The 18,462-nt window shown below is 39.0% G+C and overlaps 1 protein-coding gene across 1 annotated transcript in view; it reads right to left on the bottom strand.

Annotated features, from left to right (window-relative positions):
• Positions 1 to 18,462, bottom strand: part of slc6a8 (solute carrier family 6 member 8) — a 131,182-nt gene that overhangs the window by 65,647 nt on the left and 47,073 nt on the right. Inside the window, exon 2 of the mRNA XM_013132722.4 lies at positions 6,044 to 6,175. Within this exon, the coding sequence (XP_012988176.2) occupies positions 6,044 to 6,175 (132 nt within the window). The remainder of the gene's footprint in view (positions 1 to 6,043; positions 6,176 to 18,462) is intronic.

Genomic DNA, 18,462 nt, shown 5'->3' with positions numbered 1-18,462 from the left:
AAGTGCAATGTGGTATATTCATTATGACCTAGTTTGTAAAAATCTGGAGTATTTGACTGTTTGCATACGCTTTATCCAAAGAGACAGTCTTACAATCAATGGATAAATGTTAAACAGATGAATACTTGCTACAGGTCACAGAGAAAAGGGGAGATGTGTAAATGCATGGATGCAGTACAGCGAGATGATAGGTGTGGACTCTAAATTATTTGGTTATCAGTCTTTCTGCACATCACACATAGTTAAGAAATGTGTTGATGTGTATGAATGCATGCTTATGTTTAAATAAAAAAAGAATATCTGTACACTGGAAGTTACATTCTTTCAAAGCACAACAGTAAGTTGCCAATGGGCTTACAGTACTGGGATGTGTATTCCAGGTTGGCATGTCTATAAGTAGAGGACAACAGGAAGCTTCTTTGAGATTGAGCTTGAGTGTGTAAAACAGAGTATCGAGTCTGTAACATCATGAACAATAGAATATGAAATGCTGCAATAAACAATTTAATTACTCTCTCCCTTAACGACAATCATTATTTCAACTACTATACGAAACGGCTGATTTCTAACAACATGTAGCTGCAACTGGATGGATAATCTTGTCGATTCTACTGAAGATCTATTGTTTCGACTGAACTGCTGAGCTAACTAGCTAAATGCTAACTGGCTAACCAAATGAAAGTTATGCCATATAACAAACTGTCAAGATTGCAAAAGCGTTTGGTAGTGGAACAAGCCCTAGTTAATTCCCCTGACTAGGCCGCAATTTAAGCTCTAGAATCTCCCATGTCTAGGCTATGTAAAGTTATTACGTGGGTGAACCTCTCTTCCAGAGAGTCTGCACTAGTTGAGTAGTATGCATAAGCTTAACATTGTTATTTGTGCAAGATCACTATGCAATACTGGGTTTTCGGCGATCATAAAGTGACTTGTACAAGTCAAATATAATGCCGTCCAGTTGTACAAATACAACAGAATGAGGACTGTGCATGATGCATTCATGTTTAAATACCATGGCACTAATAGGACACCATCGAAAACGAAAAGGATCATTAACAACGATGTCTGGAATCGGAATGGACAGAAAGAAAAATAAAGTTTTCTGGCAAAACAAGATGGGTTCTGAGGAAGTCGTGAATGGAGGACCAATGGAGAGTGTGGTACATATGAAGAGAAAAGAAAAAAGAAAGTCAAGATGGCCGATAAAGGACAACAGTATAATAGCGGGAACGGAGACAATCAAAATTGACTTACATGACTGATAATGCAAAACAAATGTCATTTATTTAAGCATACTGATTATATGAAGCCATGTATTATCACATAGCTGTTTGGCTCCTTTTTAAATCATAATAACAGAAAAATAAAAAAATTGCCCTGATCAAAACTTTACATACCCTTACACACAAGGTGACAAACACAGGTGAAAATGGCAATTAAAGGTGAATTTCCCACAGCTGTGGCTTATTAAAATGCAAATAGTGTCTGTGCATAAATAGTCCATGAGTTTGTTAGCTTTCACTTGGATGCACTGAGCAGGCGTGATACTGAGCCATGGGGAGCAGAAAGGAACTGTCAAAATACCTGTGTAACAAGGTAATGGAATTTTAGAAAGGTGGAAAAGGATGTAAAAAAGATACCCAAAGCCATGCAAATGCCAGTCAGTACTGTTCAATCACTTATTAATAAGTGGAAAATATGGGGATCTCTTGGTACCAAGCCAAGGTCAGGTAGACCAAGAAAGATTTCATCCAAAACTGCCAGAAGAATTGTTCAGAATACAAAGAAAAACCCGCAGGTAACCTCAGGAGAAATACAGGCTGCTCTGGAAAAAGACGTTGGGGGCAATACACAGTCTTAAATACAAAGGGTATGCAGACTTTTGAACAGGGGTCTGTTCATTTTTTTGTTGTTGCCATGATTTGTTTTATGATGGTGCCATGCTGTTATGACCTACAGTTGAATGTGAATCCCATAAGATGTGTTTTGCCTGCTCACTATTCTTTCCTTTTCAGGCCTTGTTGAACCCTCTCCAAACATTGGTCTCGTCACTCCAAATTACAGTGTGCCAGAAACTGTGAGGCGTGTCAAGGTGTTGTTGGGCATATTGTAACTGGCTTTATTGTGGCATTGGCACAGTAAAGGCTTCTTTCTGGCAACTTGACCATACAGCTCATTGTATCGTCCTATTGATTTTGTTCAACTATCGTCAAGTATTGTGTTCCTAGAAACAACCACACAGTCTTTTTCCAGAGCAGCCTGTATTTTTCCTGAAGTTTCCTGTGGGTTTTTCTTCATATCCTGAACAATTCTTCTGGCAGTTTTGGCTGAAATCTTTCTTGGTCTACCTGAACTTGGCTTGGTATCAAGAGATCTCTGAAATTTCCACTTCGTAATAAGTGATTGAACAGCACTGACTTGGATTTGCAGGGCATTGGATATCTTTTTACACCCTTTTCCATCTTATTAAAGTTTCATTACCTTGTTACAAGGTCTTTTGACAGTTATTTTCTGCTCCCCATGGCTCAGTATCCTGCTCAGTGGATCCATGTGAGAGCTTACAAACTCATTGACAATTTATACACATACACCAATTGCAATTTAAAAAGCCACAGGAGTAGGAAATGAACCTTTAAATGCCATTTTCACCTGTGTGTGTCACCTTTTTCTGCCAAAGTAGGCAAACTTATGAGCACAACTGTACATATTTGATGATTCTTCAGTATTTAGTATAGCCATTTATAATTATGTACTCAAGTGTCCTTTCCTAGCCTATACTCTGTGTGTCTGGTCATGTTCTTTTATCAGAATGTTTATGTTACTAATGTTTATCTCTGGTCTGAGTACAGAACCTAAGGTCATGGCTTAATGATCCTATGCTGAACCCATGAGTAGATCACTGTTTTACAATATGGTGTCAGGAGGCATAGATTGGAATGTGTCCCTAATTGATAAGGGGTCTATTCTTCAGGACTAGTTTTGTTATCCTTAGGTCAGTAAACCAACCCCCATGCCTTTAGTTTGGGCATATAAACCAGAGTGGAGTTTGGGGAAGTTCTCTCTTGCATTCTCCCTGCCTGCATCTTTGCTTTTGCAAACATTTTGAATCTCCGGAGAACTTTTATCTTTGATACTTGTAATGTAGTACTCTCTTTATATATTACATTAATTTGTTACATTAATTCATTGACAATTTGGAATTAATCAAAATTCAGTCAATTGGCAACAGGTCAGTAACATGATTGGGAATTAAAAGATCATTCCAAAGAGGATGGGCCTGTCAAACGTGAGGATGGGGAGGGGTTCACCACTCTGTGAAAGACTGCGCAGGCAAATAGTGCAACAATAATGTTTCTCAATGTAAAATTGCAAAGAGTTTGAGGATCTCATCATCTACGGTACATTTGATCATTAATAGATTCAGAAACAGACACGATTCTGTGTGGAATCCCTGCATGGGCTCATGATCATTTCCGAAAACCAGCACAGTACATTGCTGCATCCACAAAAGTTATGACTCTACCATGCAAAGGAGAAACAAGATCCAGAATCGTCACCACCTACATTAGACAAGTACTGAATCGGCCCAAGCTCATTAGAGATGTACTGAGGCTAAGTGGAAAAGTTAGTTTAACTGTCCTGTGGTTTAACTAATCAAAATGGGAAATTATTTTTGTTAATCATGGACGCCGCATCCTCCGGACTAAAGAGGAGAGGGACTATCCAGCTTGTTATCAGCGCACAGTTCAAAAGCAAGCACCCATGATGGTAGGGGGCACATTAGTGCAAATGGAATGGGTGACCTGCACATCTGTGAAAGCTGGCTTTGGAGCAACATATGCAGCCATCCAGATGGTCTTTTTCACAGAAGGCTTTGGTTATTTCAGCAAGACAATGCCAAACTACATTCTGCATATTTAACAAACAATCAAAACATTCTGTCAGATCCGCAACATTCCAAATAAGTGGATATTGTAACCGTCCCAGCCGGACGGGACTGTTCCGCTTCATGTTTTCTGTGTGTTCTTGATTTGTCATGTGTTGTTTGGTCTTTCCTGTTCTCGTTTCAGTTCATCGGTTTATTCCTTTCACCTGTGTTTAACCCCCACCGGTTTCTGTTCACCTTGTTAGTCTGTGTATTTACTTCAGGCATTTTCTCCCCGTCCTTGTCGGACATTGTAGTATTGCCGTGTTCTATGTTTCAGTGTTTAGGCAATTTTGTATCTGTAGTGCACTGCACTCAGTTTTGTTTTCCCTTTTATTCATTTTAAAAGCTCCTTCTTCGACCTGGCATTAGCTTAAAAAAATGTATCACCTGAAAAGTACCTAATGAAGTCTTCAGTGTTAGTCTTGTGGATTAATGAGAGAAAAAGTTATAAAGAAAAAAAAGAAACTGGTATACCACATAATTTTTGAAGTATGGTGGAGGGGTTGATAAGTGTACTGAAACATCTTGTCTGCTCAGGTTAGGGGACTATGTAAAGCATATGCTGTTAATAAATGGTTAATCCTATAAGGAAAACAACAAATCCAAATTGATGAAATACAGAGCCAAATAAAGCATTAATGTCCAAATACTATTGGAGTTCACTGTAAAATTCAATCAAGGTCGTCTTTTAGACTCTGCCCGATGGGTTTTATCAGCTTGTTAAAATTGGTCTGAATAGAGTCTATAACCTTTTTCATCTGCAGTGTTTCCCTCGTATTTTAATCACAAGAGGCGCTCTGCCATTGCAAATTTGTGAATAGCTGCTACACAGAAAAACAGAACACTTTTTTATGAAATACAATGTTTTTTTTACCAAGCTGAGGGCAGTTTACCATCAACCAAAGGTAAAAAGCAAGCAAGCTAACTGTCTCAACTCGATAGCTATAATCGCCTAAAATAGATTAGTGCCATGCCAGCAACATTAGAGATTCGGCAGCAACAAAAGGTCCTCCGGTTTTCGTATTTTGCCTACAGTGGATATAAAAAAATGTATGTAAAAGAATGAGACAAAGATAAATCATGTCAGAACATTTTCAAATATTAATAAATGAATATAATATGAATAATTCAATTGAATAACAAACTGAAATCTTCAAGGGGGAGAAATGAAAAATAAAAACCTTACAATAACCTGGTTGCATAAGTGTGCACAAGGTTATTGTGTGCACCAGGTTAATTTTGGCACATAACCTTCAGGCATCGGTTAGAAAGCTGAAGAGGAAGTTCCCCTTTCAGCACGACAACGACCCAAAGCACACATCCAAATCCACAAAAGCATGGCTTCACCAGAAGAAGATTAACGTTTTGGAATGGCCCAGCCAGAGCCCAGACCTGAATCCAATTGAACATCTGTGGGCCGATCTGAAGAGGGCTGTGCACAGGAGATGTCCTTGCAATCTGACAGATTTGGAGCGCTTTTGCAAAAAAGAGATGTTTCAAGATGTGCCATGCTAATAGACTCCTACCCAAAAAGACTAAGTGCTGTAATAAAATCAAAATGTGCTTCAACAAAGTATTAGTTTAAGGGTGTACACACTTATGCAACCAGGTTATTGTGAGTTTTATTTAATTAATGTTTTCCCCTCAAAGATTTGCTTTTAAACTGAATTGTTCACGTTATAGGTCACATTAAAATGTGGAAAAGGTTCTGACATGATTTATTTATCTATTTTAACAGGGGTGTGTATACATTTTATATCCACTGTAATTTCTCTTAATACAACCCCATTTACTTTTATCAGTTAAATAAAGGTATAAATGATTTGCACATCACTGCATTTAGTTTTTATTTAAATATTACGTAGCGTCCCAAAATTTTTGGAGACAGGGTTTTACATTAAAATGGTGAACTTAAAATGGTGTTTATAGGTATTTGCACATGTCAATATAGTTTGCTTACCACATTGTCATGTTTTAAATATAAGAACACTTAAACACAACACTCAGTTGATTCAACACTGGAGAAATTACTCTGTAACAATCTAAGGAAAGGACCAGTTAATATTTGTTTCAGGGCTGCCAGGCAAAATGCTGAAATTGCTAAATGTTTAATACCTTTAAATAGAGGTGCAATGTTCCACACATTGATGCTGCCAGCCTTCATAAATTGTCCCAATGCAATCTCCAGGAAGAAGATTGGAATCCCCCCCACAATGCCAATAATCAGGTAGGGTATCAGGAACACTCCTGTGAGGGAAAACAGACCAATGACCAGATCAATGGAACAGTAGAGTAATGCATTACACAGTTTGCAATAAGGGATGTCCAACATCTGGCAAAACACATTAAGATAATCCTTTTGTTATATTGAGAGGTTCTTTCAAGCATTACTTGTTTTTTTGCAATACAAAATGGTGACATGAATGTAACATCATCAAATATTCTATAGTATAGTCTACCATTACATTTTAAGTCTACTGTAGCCTTACACAGTATGGAGGACAAAATATTTCATATTCTAAAATAAGTACACAAATACAACAATTTATACATTTACAAATTATATGTTTAGTTATATTACATATTTATGTATACTTTTTCTTGTGCGAGCAGTGAAAATGCAATAGGGCAGACTTTTAGTTAGCTTGAGAGGTTCGGATTAGGCTGCAGTGTTGTTTGCTGGAAACACTGCAATTGGGCATTTGACAGCCAACAACAGCTAACAATGCAGTGAGCTGTCAATCAATTAGCACAGGAACTAGATGTTGGATAGCCATTTCTGCTATATTGCAACATAATTGGACTACTTTGAAAATGATCATAAAATATGTTGGGTGTCAGGGTTTTGGGTTAGCATTGCTTTTCATTTGTTGTATTATTAATTCTTTCACAACAAAATATATGTTGTTGATTAATGTTCTCTAGGGAGGGAAGGCCCAGAGAAGTGTGTCTGTGCTGTGTTGTTCGTTTATCACTATCAAGACAAGTGATACCACAGTGCCAGCAATTGTACTTTTCATTAGGTATCCAATAAAATACGTAGACACAATGTAAACAAGGGGCTAGTGCAGCATCAAAACAGCACAACCCAGCATTTGCAGTGAGTGCACAAGACAGGATGATAATATTCATAGTAAAGAATAGACAATGAAATAATTACAATAAATATATAACTGAACATATCCTTGAATACATACATAAATATATAATGAATTGTATTTCCGTATTTTTTGATTAATTTCAGAATATAGAAAATGTATTTCTCCATAATATGATGTACAAAAAAAGAGCAGGGAGTGCATTCTTCCATCTCATCCACTTATTAGTATAGAAAGAGTCAATTTCGTGCATTTGATGCATACCTTTCTAATTTCTGGTCATGGCTGACTGATTCCAGCGGCAGCTTTAGTAGCTTAGTACTGGATGGTGTGGGGAACAGGGAAGGAGGGGAAGGACAGAGGGCAGGGCTTTGCAGTGATTGCCTTAACACAGATTATCTATTGAACAATGTTCTGCACTTGAATGAAACACAGAAGATGTCACCTCCGACCCAGAGATCCCCACAGGTCAAAAATGTTGAACCATTCAGAAATTAAAGAAATTAACAATTTGCATGAAATCAAATACAAAATGTTTTAGAACCATTCTGAATGGATCACAAGAAAAACAGATCCATTCCGGAAATGAAACGTAGAAAGAAACAAAAAACACCCATGCCGTCCGTATCCGAAAAATCCATCAGTACCAGTGGGGTAGCTGTCAGCGGTACAAGTGGTGTGGCTGCACCTGGGCCTGCAGTGGGTGGGGGCCCTGTGCTCGGCCTCCATAATAAATGTTTATTTGTGCATTTATTCATTTATTTATTGTGGTATTTTATGTGGTTATCACATTCAGATGTCAGCTGTGAGGTTGGGGTGGGAGCTGTAAGGACAGGTTGCATCACTGGCCCGGCGTCATCACGCTACGCTTACTGGTCAGTACAGACAGTTGAAATAGAAAGATGCCTAATAATGGTGTGGCAGCCAGCCAGTGACATCAACACAAGTATCATTATCAAAATGAGCTTATTGTCCAGAAACAAATATAACATACAAGTACAAAACATTTTACTTCAATTGCCAAAAACAACTCAGTTGTGTAGCTATATTTGGCGTTAAACGCTTTGCGGTCCTGACTGCTTGGATTGCATAATAGGGATGTCGCTAGGGCTATTTTAGGGGGGTTTAAGCCCCCCTAAAATATTAATTACCCCCCACTAAATCAATCAATATATCAGTCAATCTACTTTCTCTGTTATTTCTTTCTTCGTAAAACTTTCCATCACATATAAACTTCTTACAAATTGTATAGAAATTGTATAGAATTGTGTTCATTTGGCAGCAAGTTCGGTAGAGTTGGATGCTTTGAACATAACTTGCTCATCTGAAGCGAGCTGTCTTCTGTAAATAGTAGCTAACATTTCTATTGGTTCTAAATGTAAATTCACTGGAATGCAACAGTAAGTTTTGCTAATCAATATAACCTTTCAGCTAGCCCACTGCCATTTTTATAGAAATGTATGGAGGTGAAAAAAATATTTAGATCGTAAAAATGTCATTTACGGAATCTGTTTAGACAAGTTGCACTTTGTGACAACTTGAGCGACAGACCAGACATCATGTAATATAAAAGTGATCAGTCTTTTTTTTTCTTTACCTGAAGGCAAGAAAGCTAGCTACAACTTTCTAGTAGACACTTCAGAGAAAACTAAGGTCTGTCATTTGTAATACAAATAAATTATAATGTAATTCAAAAAAATAGTAAGGTGGCCAATAATTGGGGACGGTGGCTGATAATAGGGGGTCATATCTTTTATCGACAACACTGAAAATATGAATTACCCATAAATGAAATGCTAGCTAACATTTGTATTTCAATAATAATCATCAGTGTCTGTACAATTTCAACACAGGCACACCTAATTTTATTTAATAATGTCCTGATTAGGTGATTACCTGAAAAATCTAATTTAACAAGGGAAAGTATAAAAACCACTGCTGTGTTCATCACTAACCTCTTGCAATGGGACCAGCTGGATGGCAAAAACTGTGCAAGTAGTACCTCAAAGGTAATTTGAATAAAAAATTTACTATTCAGCATTACAAAAGAGTCGAAAAAAAAAGCTTTGAGTGAGAAAAAGAAGGGTTCAATTCTGGCTTTATTGGCAGAGGGATACAGTGACAGTCAGGTTGCTTCCATCCTGAAAACAGCATTTCATAAGCTCAAGCAACAGAGATTGGGTACAACAAAGCTACAGACTGGCAGAAGGTGAAAACTACTGTCCACTGACGTCAACTCATTTGAATGTCATTCAACAAACGTAGGATGACATCAAGTGACCTACGAAAAGAATGGCAAACAGCAGCTGGGGTGAAGTGCACAGCGAGGACAGTTCGAAACAGGCTCCAAGGGACAGGGCAGAAGTTGTGCAGAGCTAGAAAAAAGCAGTTCATCAATGAGAAGCAAAGAAGAGCCAGACTGAAGTTTGCTAAAGACCATAAGGATTGGACAGTAGAGGAATGGAGTAAGGTCATCTCTAATGAGTCATGTTTTCTGAGCCAAGTGCAAGGTTACCCTGGAAGAATACCTGACAATCTTCCCCAACTCTAAGAATAGTTTTTTCCAGCAAGATAATGCTCCATGACACACAGGCAGGTCAATCAAGGTGTGGATGGAGGACCACCAGTTTAAGACCCTGTCATGTCCAGCCCAATCTCCAGACCTGAACCCCATTTAAAACCTCTGGAATTTGATCAAGAGGAAGACGGATGGTCACAAGCCATCAAACAATGCCGAGCTACTTGAATGTTTGTCCCAGGAGTGGCATAAAGTCACCCAACAGCAATGTGACAGACTGGTTGAGAGCATGCCAAGACGCATGAAAGCTGTGATTAAAATTATTATTATTCCACCAAATATTGATTTCTGAACTCTTCCGAAGTTAAAACATTAGTATTTCTGTTAATTTTACTCAAAAACATACCGATGAATAGTAAAACCAGAGAAACTGATAATTTTGCAGTGATCTCTTAATTGTTTCTGTATATTTTCTAAATACTTTAAAATGACAAAAAGAAGCATGCACCTACAGAGATAGATATCTTGCTGAAATGTACCTGTATCCAACGCTGACATTAATTCCGATATTCTTGTCGGCATGTCTGTCTATTCCTACATATTGGCCGTGGCCTCAAGGAAGGAATTAGTTAAAAAATAAGTATAATAATTATTTCTCCCCTTAAGCTTTGGGTGCTGATTGCAGAACAATGTCTTAATAGCGATCAGAGCATGGATTCCCAAAAGCAACCAGTTTCAGCAGCGTAACTCACGATGGAACACAAGCAGCTGAGAATACAATATACTAAACTGACCGCACCACACTATCCACGGCTATATACCTGCTGGACCTACAAAACACTGACGGTTCAGTTGGAGATTTGGGGGCTAAATACATTTAAGGCATGCATGTATGGCTGCATCACAAGTATTTTACAAAGAGATAAAGTATGCCTACTCTGCGAGCTTGCAGATATGTCGGTAGAATGTTCCCAGAACAGACGTACAGTGGATATAAAAAGTCTACACACCCCTGTTAAAATGCCAGGTTTTTGTGATGTAAAAGAATGAGTCTAAGATAAATTAAGTCACCAATGTTTCCACTTTTAATATGACCTATAATGTGAACAATTCAATTGAAAAACAAATGGAACTCTTCAAGGGGATAAAAAATTATAATAATAATTACAATAACCTGGTTGCATGAGTGTGCACACCCTCTTATAACTGGGGATGTAGCTGTGTTCAGAATTAACCAATCACATTCAAACTCATGTTAAATAGAAGTCATTACACACCTGCCATCATTTAAAGTGACTCTGATTAATCACAAATAAAGTTCAGCTGTTCTAGTAGGATTTTCCTAACATTTTCTTAGTTGCATCTCAGAGCAAAAGCCATGGTCTGCAGAGCTTCCAAAGCATCAGAGGGATCTCATTGTTGAAAGATATCAATTGGGAGAAGGGTACAAAATAATTTATACCATGGAATACAGTGAAGACAGTCATCATCAAGTGGAGAAAATATGGCACAACAGAGACATTACCAAGAACTGGACATCCCTCAAAAATAGTTGAAAAGACGAGAAGAAAACTGGTCAGGGAGGCTTCCAAGAGGCCTACAGCAACATTAAAGGAACTGCAGGAATTTCTGGCATGTACTGGCTGTGTGCTACATGTGACAACAATCTCCAATATCCTTCATATGAATGGGCTATGGGGTACAGTGGCAAGATGGAAGCCTTTTCTTACAAAGAAAAACATCCAAACCCGGCTGAAGTTTGCAAAAACAAACATCCCATTGTCCCCCAAAAGCATGTAGGAAAATGTGGTATCGTCTGGTGAAGCCAAGGTTGAACTTTTTATTCCAAAAGGTATGTTTGGCGCAAAAACAACACAGCACATCACCCAAAGAACACCATACCCACAGTGAAGCATGGAGAAGGCAGCATCATGCTTTGGGGCTGTTTTTCTTCAGCTGGAACTGGGGCCTTAGTCAGGGTGGAGGGAATTATGAAAAGTTCCAAATACCAGGCAATTCTGGCACAAACCCTTCAGGTGTCCATTAGAAAGCTGAAGATGAAGAGGACGTTCATCTTTCAGGACAACAACGACCCAAAGCACACATCCAAATCCACATAAGCATGGCTTCACCAGAAGAAGATTAATGTTTTGGAATGGCCCAGCCAAAGCCCAGACCTGAATCCAATTGAACATATGTGGGGTGAGCTGAAAAGGGCTGTGCACAGGAGATGTCCTCGTAATCTGACAGATTTGGAGCGCTTTTGCAAAGAAGAGTGGGCAAATATACAGACTCCTACCCAAAAAGACTGAGTGCTGTAATAAAATCAAATGGTGCTTCAACAAAATATTAGTTTAAGGGTGTGCACACTTATGCAACCAGGTTATTGTCAATTTTTTTTTTCCCCTAAAAAGATTTCAGTTTGTTTTTAATTTGAATTGTTCACATTATAGGACACATTAAAGGTGGATAAAGTTCTGACATGATTTATCTTTGTCTCATTCTTTTACATCACAAGAACCTGGAATTTTAACAGGGGTGTGTAGACTTTTTAAATGGGTCCCTATTGCAAATATGTTCCTTATGAGGAGATGGACATATCTACCTCATTTACAGGCTCAAACCGGGTGAGCATGGTGACCTTGCTATTGTGAAAAACCTCAATAGCCTCTGTTGTGGCGACTGCTTCACTCATCTTATATCCTTAGTCAGCTTTTTTGAGGTAGTTTGTGACTCGTAGGGGAAATAAGCACTTGCGGAGATCCTTATGTTTCGTTCAAATAGTGCAAGCTTTAATTACGTCCAAAGATGAATTCTCCGTGGTTGACTTTCAACAGAAACTTAAACGTGTACTAAATATGGATGATTATACATACGCTACGGTCACTAAACTGTTTCTCTGTCCACCTCTCTTACTCAAACAAAGGAAGCCCTCCCAAGCCGTCATCCAGCTGCTCATTATACCTGTGAAGATGACCTAATTAGGAGGAGGAGTGGAGGCTGCCGTAGTCCAGTAATTGATTAAAATTATTTATCCAGATACGAAGTCCAAAATTTAAATTTAACAATTTAGAAATGAAATAGACAAATAATACAAATAATCTTGTTGGTTTTTACAATGACATGAATAAACACCAATATACTTATTATAGCTCCAACAGCCTCAATCTGTATGGTCCTTGTCAACATACGTACCAAGTAGAATTATTATCCCATTATCATTATAGGATATGTGTCTATATATGTGCAAAACCACGCCCCTGCACATGTTCATCTGTCAATGGTGGCTATGTTTTTCAACATACTGGCCTGACTGATATAACTTTTGAAGACCATCGTCCATAGATGCCAAATATCAAAGTGCGTGAGGATCGGACATTTGGTGACAGAGGAATACATTTTTAAGTGTTTTTCAGAAATTCAAAATGGCTGTCAAACCATTAAAGTGAAGTTATTGAGTCCCAATGGCAAACATTTTCCTTGTGAGGAGGTTGACTTATCTACCTCTTTTCATGGGTGTATCTCAAACAAAGTGAGTATGATGACCTTGCTAATGTGATATCAAAGTATGTGAAGATCGGACATTTGGTGCCAGGAGTAAATTTTTTTAAATCCAAAATGGCGGAAAATACACCATGGCGGACTTTATGGGTCCCAATGGCAAAAATGTTCATCATGAGGAGACAGACCTATGTACCAATTTTCAAGACTCTAGGTAACAAGGGGTGGGCGTGGTGAGATTGCAAATAATGCAACTTTGGAGGCTTGTGACAGCAACACCATGAGGCCGACATGCATGTCACAGCACCTGAAGATGCGGGCCTTATCAAATCGAGGGCGAAGTTCGCTCAAGTTTATTGGAAAATTACAGCACAGATGTCATTCAGTGAACGCTCCATTCTCTTCTCACTGTAATGTTGGTTGCCAGCTAGCCTATACATTAAGGGCGTTTCTACATTGCAAAGATCAGGTTTCCAAGACAGTATCTCCCATGCCATATGGCCATCAAAAAAATTCCTATGGTCATTAGAGCACAACCTATAGAGAGATAATCTAAACAGAGATGTTTCTGTTCTCATTATTTAGACACATTCACTTCCAATGAAACATACATTCATATTGTAATTGTTAATGCTCAGATTCCATACTACCATTAACATTTTGGCACCTTTATGGCATTTTACCTCACAGGAATCTCACCAGTGAACTGCTGAAACCCTAAAAAAAAAATATATACATTTCAGCACTATGTGATAAATAAGCAAAGCTGAATACTTCCTTACTTTTAGTGAATGAAAAATAAAAATTACTCCCAAAAGCCTATTGGTTATTTTTGTTTTGCCAATTTCCAATCAATTACATGAATGCATGTTTTATTGACACAAGTCAGTACCTGATTAGGTAAAATTAGGTGTGCCTGTGTTGGAATGGAATGGCTGCCATACACGTAGAGATGCTGATTTAAGAAAAATTAGGAGTGGTCTCCTTTTCCAGAGCTGTATATTTAAAACAAAATGTTTAATCAATCCGTGCATTTTGTATTTGCATATGAAACAAACAACATACAAAGACAACTGCAACTAACAAACTTCCTGTATTGCCTTAAAAGTGAGACAATGACTTTCCCTTCTTGCTCTTACACATCTATTTGCATCTTTTCCTAATCAATCTGACTGCAACCACTCGGATAAGCAATGCCCTTCACCTAGAAAATACATAGAAGAGGCTTATGTGAATACTTTACTTTAAGCATGAACTTGCGTCTTGTTAATACTAGAACAATTATTTGTTATCTAATAAACATTAAACCCTGAAACTATGCCAATTCATTTTATAATATGGACTACTTTAAAAGTTGGCGTTAAACTCTCACAATATGGCTTTTGGTAAACAAAAAACTGTTAATAATAACTACTACAAATGACCCACAAAGACATGATACACCCTCCACACTATCACACACACATTATATTCTCTCTTCATACATAATCCACACTCTCCTGCCCCCACTCCTCACCAAGACACACTCTCTGCTCCACAGACATATTCTTACCCTACACTCTACTCCCTCAAACTGAATACACTTTCAGCGTAAAACTCTCACAATATTGCTTTTTGTAAACAAAACAAAACTGTCATTACAACTACTACAAATGACCCACAATTACATGATACACCGATCAGCCATAACATTATGACTTCAGAAATGAAGTGAATAACACTTTTAATTGTTATCATGGCACCTGTCAGTGGGTGGGATATATTAGGCAGCAAATGATCATTCTGTCCTCAAATTTGATGTGTTCAAAGCAGATAAAATTGGCAAGCGTAAGGATCTGAGAGACTTTGAGGCCCAAATTGTGATGGCAAGACGACTGGGTCAGAGCATGTCCAAAACTGCAGCCCTTGTGGGTTGTTCCCAGTCTGCAGTGTTCAGAACCAAATCAAAAGTGGTCCAAGGAAGGAAAAGCAGTGAACTGGTGACAGGGTCACGGGTGGCCAAGGCTCATTGATGCATATGGGGAGCATAGAAAGGTGATAGAAAGGTGTCAGAACACAGTGCACCACAGTTTGTTAAGTATGGGTCTTTGTAGCCACAGACCAGATAGGGTATCCATGCTGACCCCTGTCTACTGCTGAATCGCCTACAATGGGCATGTGAGCATCAGAACTGGACCATGGAGTATGGAAGAAGGTGGCCTGGTCTGATGTTTCACATTTCCTTTTACATCATGTGGATGGCCGGGTGCATGTGCATCGCTTACCTGGAGATCAAATGGCACCAGGATGCACTATGGGAAGGAGGCAAGCTGGCGGAGGCAGTGTAATGCTTTGGGCAATCTTCTGCTGGGAAATCTTGGGTCCTGCCATTCATGTGAATGTTATATTGACACATACCACCTACCTAAGCATTGTTACAAACCACGTGCACCCTTTCATGGCAACAGTATTCCCTGATGGCATTGGCCTCTTTCACCAGGAAATGCACACTGCCACAAAGTAAAAATGGTTCAGGAATGGTTTGAGGAACACAACCACGAGTTCAAGGTGTCGACTTGGCCTCCAAATTCCCCAGATCTCAATCCAATCGAGCATCTGTGGGATGTGCTGGACAAACAGGTCTGAGCCATGGAGGCCTAATCATCAAGTAAAGCTAATCATCAGGCAAAGCTAACTACCCAACAAATAAACTAGACACCATGGAGTGTTAGCTAGCTCGTAAGTTAACGTTGTTACCTAGCTAGCTAACGTTAACTGTAACGTCAGTAGCTATAGCTAGATAACTAGCAATGCAAAGGACTTTGACAACTTTTCTGAAAAATAATTCTGTAGCTAGTTAGCAAACGTTAGATTTACCCACTGTTGACTTCCACTGTCTCTGCCATGGATGCCCTTTGTTTGTAAAAGTAATCGATAATCCGGCAGTTGTTTTATGCATATAAGATGAGCTAGCGTTTTCTTTTCAGCCATCTCAGCATTTGATTGGAATGATACGGACCAAGTAGTTGCATTATAAGCTGGTGACTTGATAGACCAATCAGAACTCAGTATGTCAGCATGTCCAGCCCCTTCAATATCTCAGCCAATAGAGGAAAAGTTGTGTATTTTCCACTGGTAAAACAAGGGTTTAAGTTTTACATTTTATTCGTATTTACACTTCACATACTTGTTAGTTAGTTGATTTCAAGTGGGCGGGAAAAAAAACTAAAGATTGTAGGCCTTCATGAAGTCCGAATCTCTGCAGAGTGGTGAGAGCGGTTGAGAGACCGAATTAAATGGCGGAAGATGAGAGTGACGTTGTGGCTAGCTTGATATTTCTCAAGGCGGCCTTTCACAGAAAAACTTCAAATAATAAAAAACGGAAGACCAACTCCAGAACTGGAATTAAAAGAAAAGGTTAAGAAAGTGGAAAGGAATTTCAAAACCGAAAATTATCAGCGATATCCATGGATGACAGGCTGTAAGAAAACAAACCGGCTGAACTGCTGGAGTTGTTTACTTTTTACAACTGACAAGTCATCCACCTGGGTCAGCGGCGGATTTGTCAGCCTTACAAATCTGACAAAGTCAGCCTACCTACATCAAAATTCTGCGGCACACCTGCAAGCCTGAAAACTGAAAACTTTTGGGGACAGTTGATCTTCAGCTAGATGAGCAGCACCGTAATCATACTACGGCCCACAACAAACTTTATGACGCCGCCATCGCCCACTTCACAAAGACCGACGAATGGACTTCGTTTTCATGTAAGGTAGGCCTATGTTATAAGACACCTTGATTATTATTTCAAGGGAACATTCAGGAATTTGTATTTATTGCGGAGGTTGTCCCAGCGCAAATTGCCTTTAATTCAATATGTAATCAATAAATATATCAAACGTATCAGAAGTGTGTGGTTGGATTTTTGTTTTTAGAGGGGTTTTATTCCCCCCATGCTCACTTGTCTGTCCCTTTCCCTGTGGAGAATTAAGGAGGCATAGAGAGGCATTTGCACTTCATTGCAACTTTAAAACAGTCTTTGTGTTACCAGCTTTGTGTAACTTTTGGCGTATTGTGATTTTGAAATTGTAATGCTCATCATTGATGATGCTCATGAATTTATTGGTCAATGTGTGAATGATCTGTAATGCGCAGTGATTTCATAGCGCTGTCCATGGTGATGAAATGAGCCTTGGTGTCTGTGTCGGCAGCGTCACAGGGTGACATTCTGGGTGACCTAATTGTATATTTCCAGATTTTGGCTTTAGAGTAGGTTTATTTAATTTCAACTATGTAGCCTAAATGGTCACCAGTTTTCTGAAGTTAATGTTGAGAATGTCTCTTGTTGCGGAGAATTTTATTGACGTTATGGTCTATTTGTTTACATCCTTGTCATCGTTAATTAAAGGATTGCACATGTTACACCCTTTCAATTCATCGTACTGTTGCTTTTTTCCGCTATGATTTCTTTTCTCGGCGGTGATGGCCGAGGTGAAGGCCCAGCTGTATTACTCACGGTTCGCCACTGCCACGCACAGACATGTCCATGAAATGGGCTACAAGTGTCGCACTCCTAGTGTCAAGCCACTTCATGCTTCAATCTGCAGACAAGCTTTATGGAGATGCTGATTTTCTTTTTCCAGCAGGACTTGGCACCTGCCCACAGTGCCAAAGAGACGGGTAACTGGTTTGCTGCCCATGGTATTACTGTGCTTGACTGGCCAGCCAACTTACCTGACCTAAACACCAATGAGAATCCATGGGGTACTGTCAAGAGGAAAATGAGATACAGCAGACCAAACAACACTGACAAGCTGAATGACGCTATCAAAGCAATCTGGGCTTCCATAACACCTCAGCAGTGCCACAGGCTGACTGTCTCCATGCCTCGCCGCAGAGCTCTACTCAGGTCGACATTTGCATTTTTTTTTTTCTAATATTTTGACAGACTGGGTTTTTGATTTCCATGAGCTGTAAGCCGTAATCATCAAGACTGAATCAATAAATGCTTGACATGTTTCGCTTTCTGTGTAATGAATTTAGAATATGTGAAGTTGTCACGTTTTGATTTGAATAAAGCAAAAAAAGAAATGTCCACAATATTCAGATTTTTTGACTGGCTGCTTCTCTCTAAGAATGAGTGTTTTTTAAAACGCGGATAAAAGAACTTGCAATGAACAAGTCTCCCTGTCAGCTCCCACCTCCTGTCAAAATCAGCAGTGAGCTTGCCCTTCAGTGCTTCAGTGGCTGCACTGTCATTCTCTTGGAGGTGGTGTGTTTTCATATCAATGATCATGGGCAGAGTGGCAGACAACAAAGCATTTATGTTGACATGCAGATTGTTTTTGGTGCAAGAGCCCCAGCTTGCCCTGCAAAAATATAAAATATAGGCCTACTTCTACAATTATGGTAAAGCTCTTGATTTGATAACTTTTGAT

Source organism: Esox lucius, chromosome 12, assembly GCF_011004845.1.
Source record: "Esox lucius isolate fEsoLuc1 chromosome 12, fEsoLuc1.pri, whole genome shotgun sequence".
NCBI classification, from domain to species: Eukaryota; Metazoa; Chordata; class Actinopteri; order Esociformes; family Esocidae; genus Esox; species Esox lucius.
This window is presented reverse-complemented; position numbering and strand designations above follow the sequence as displayed.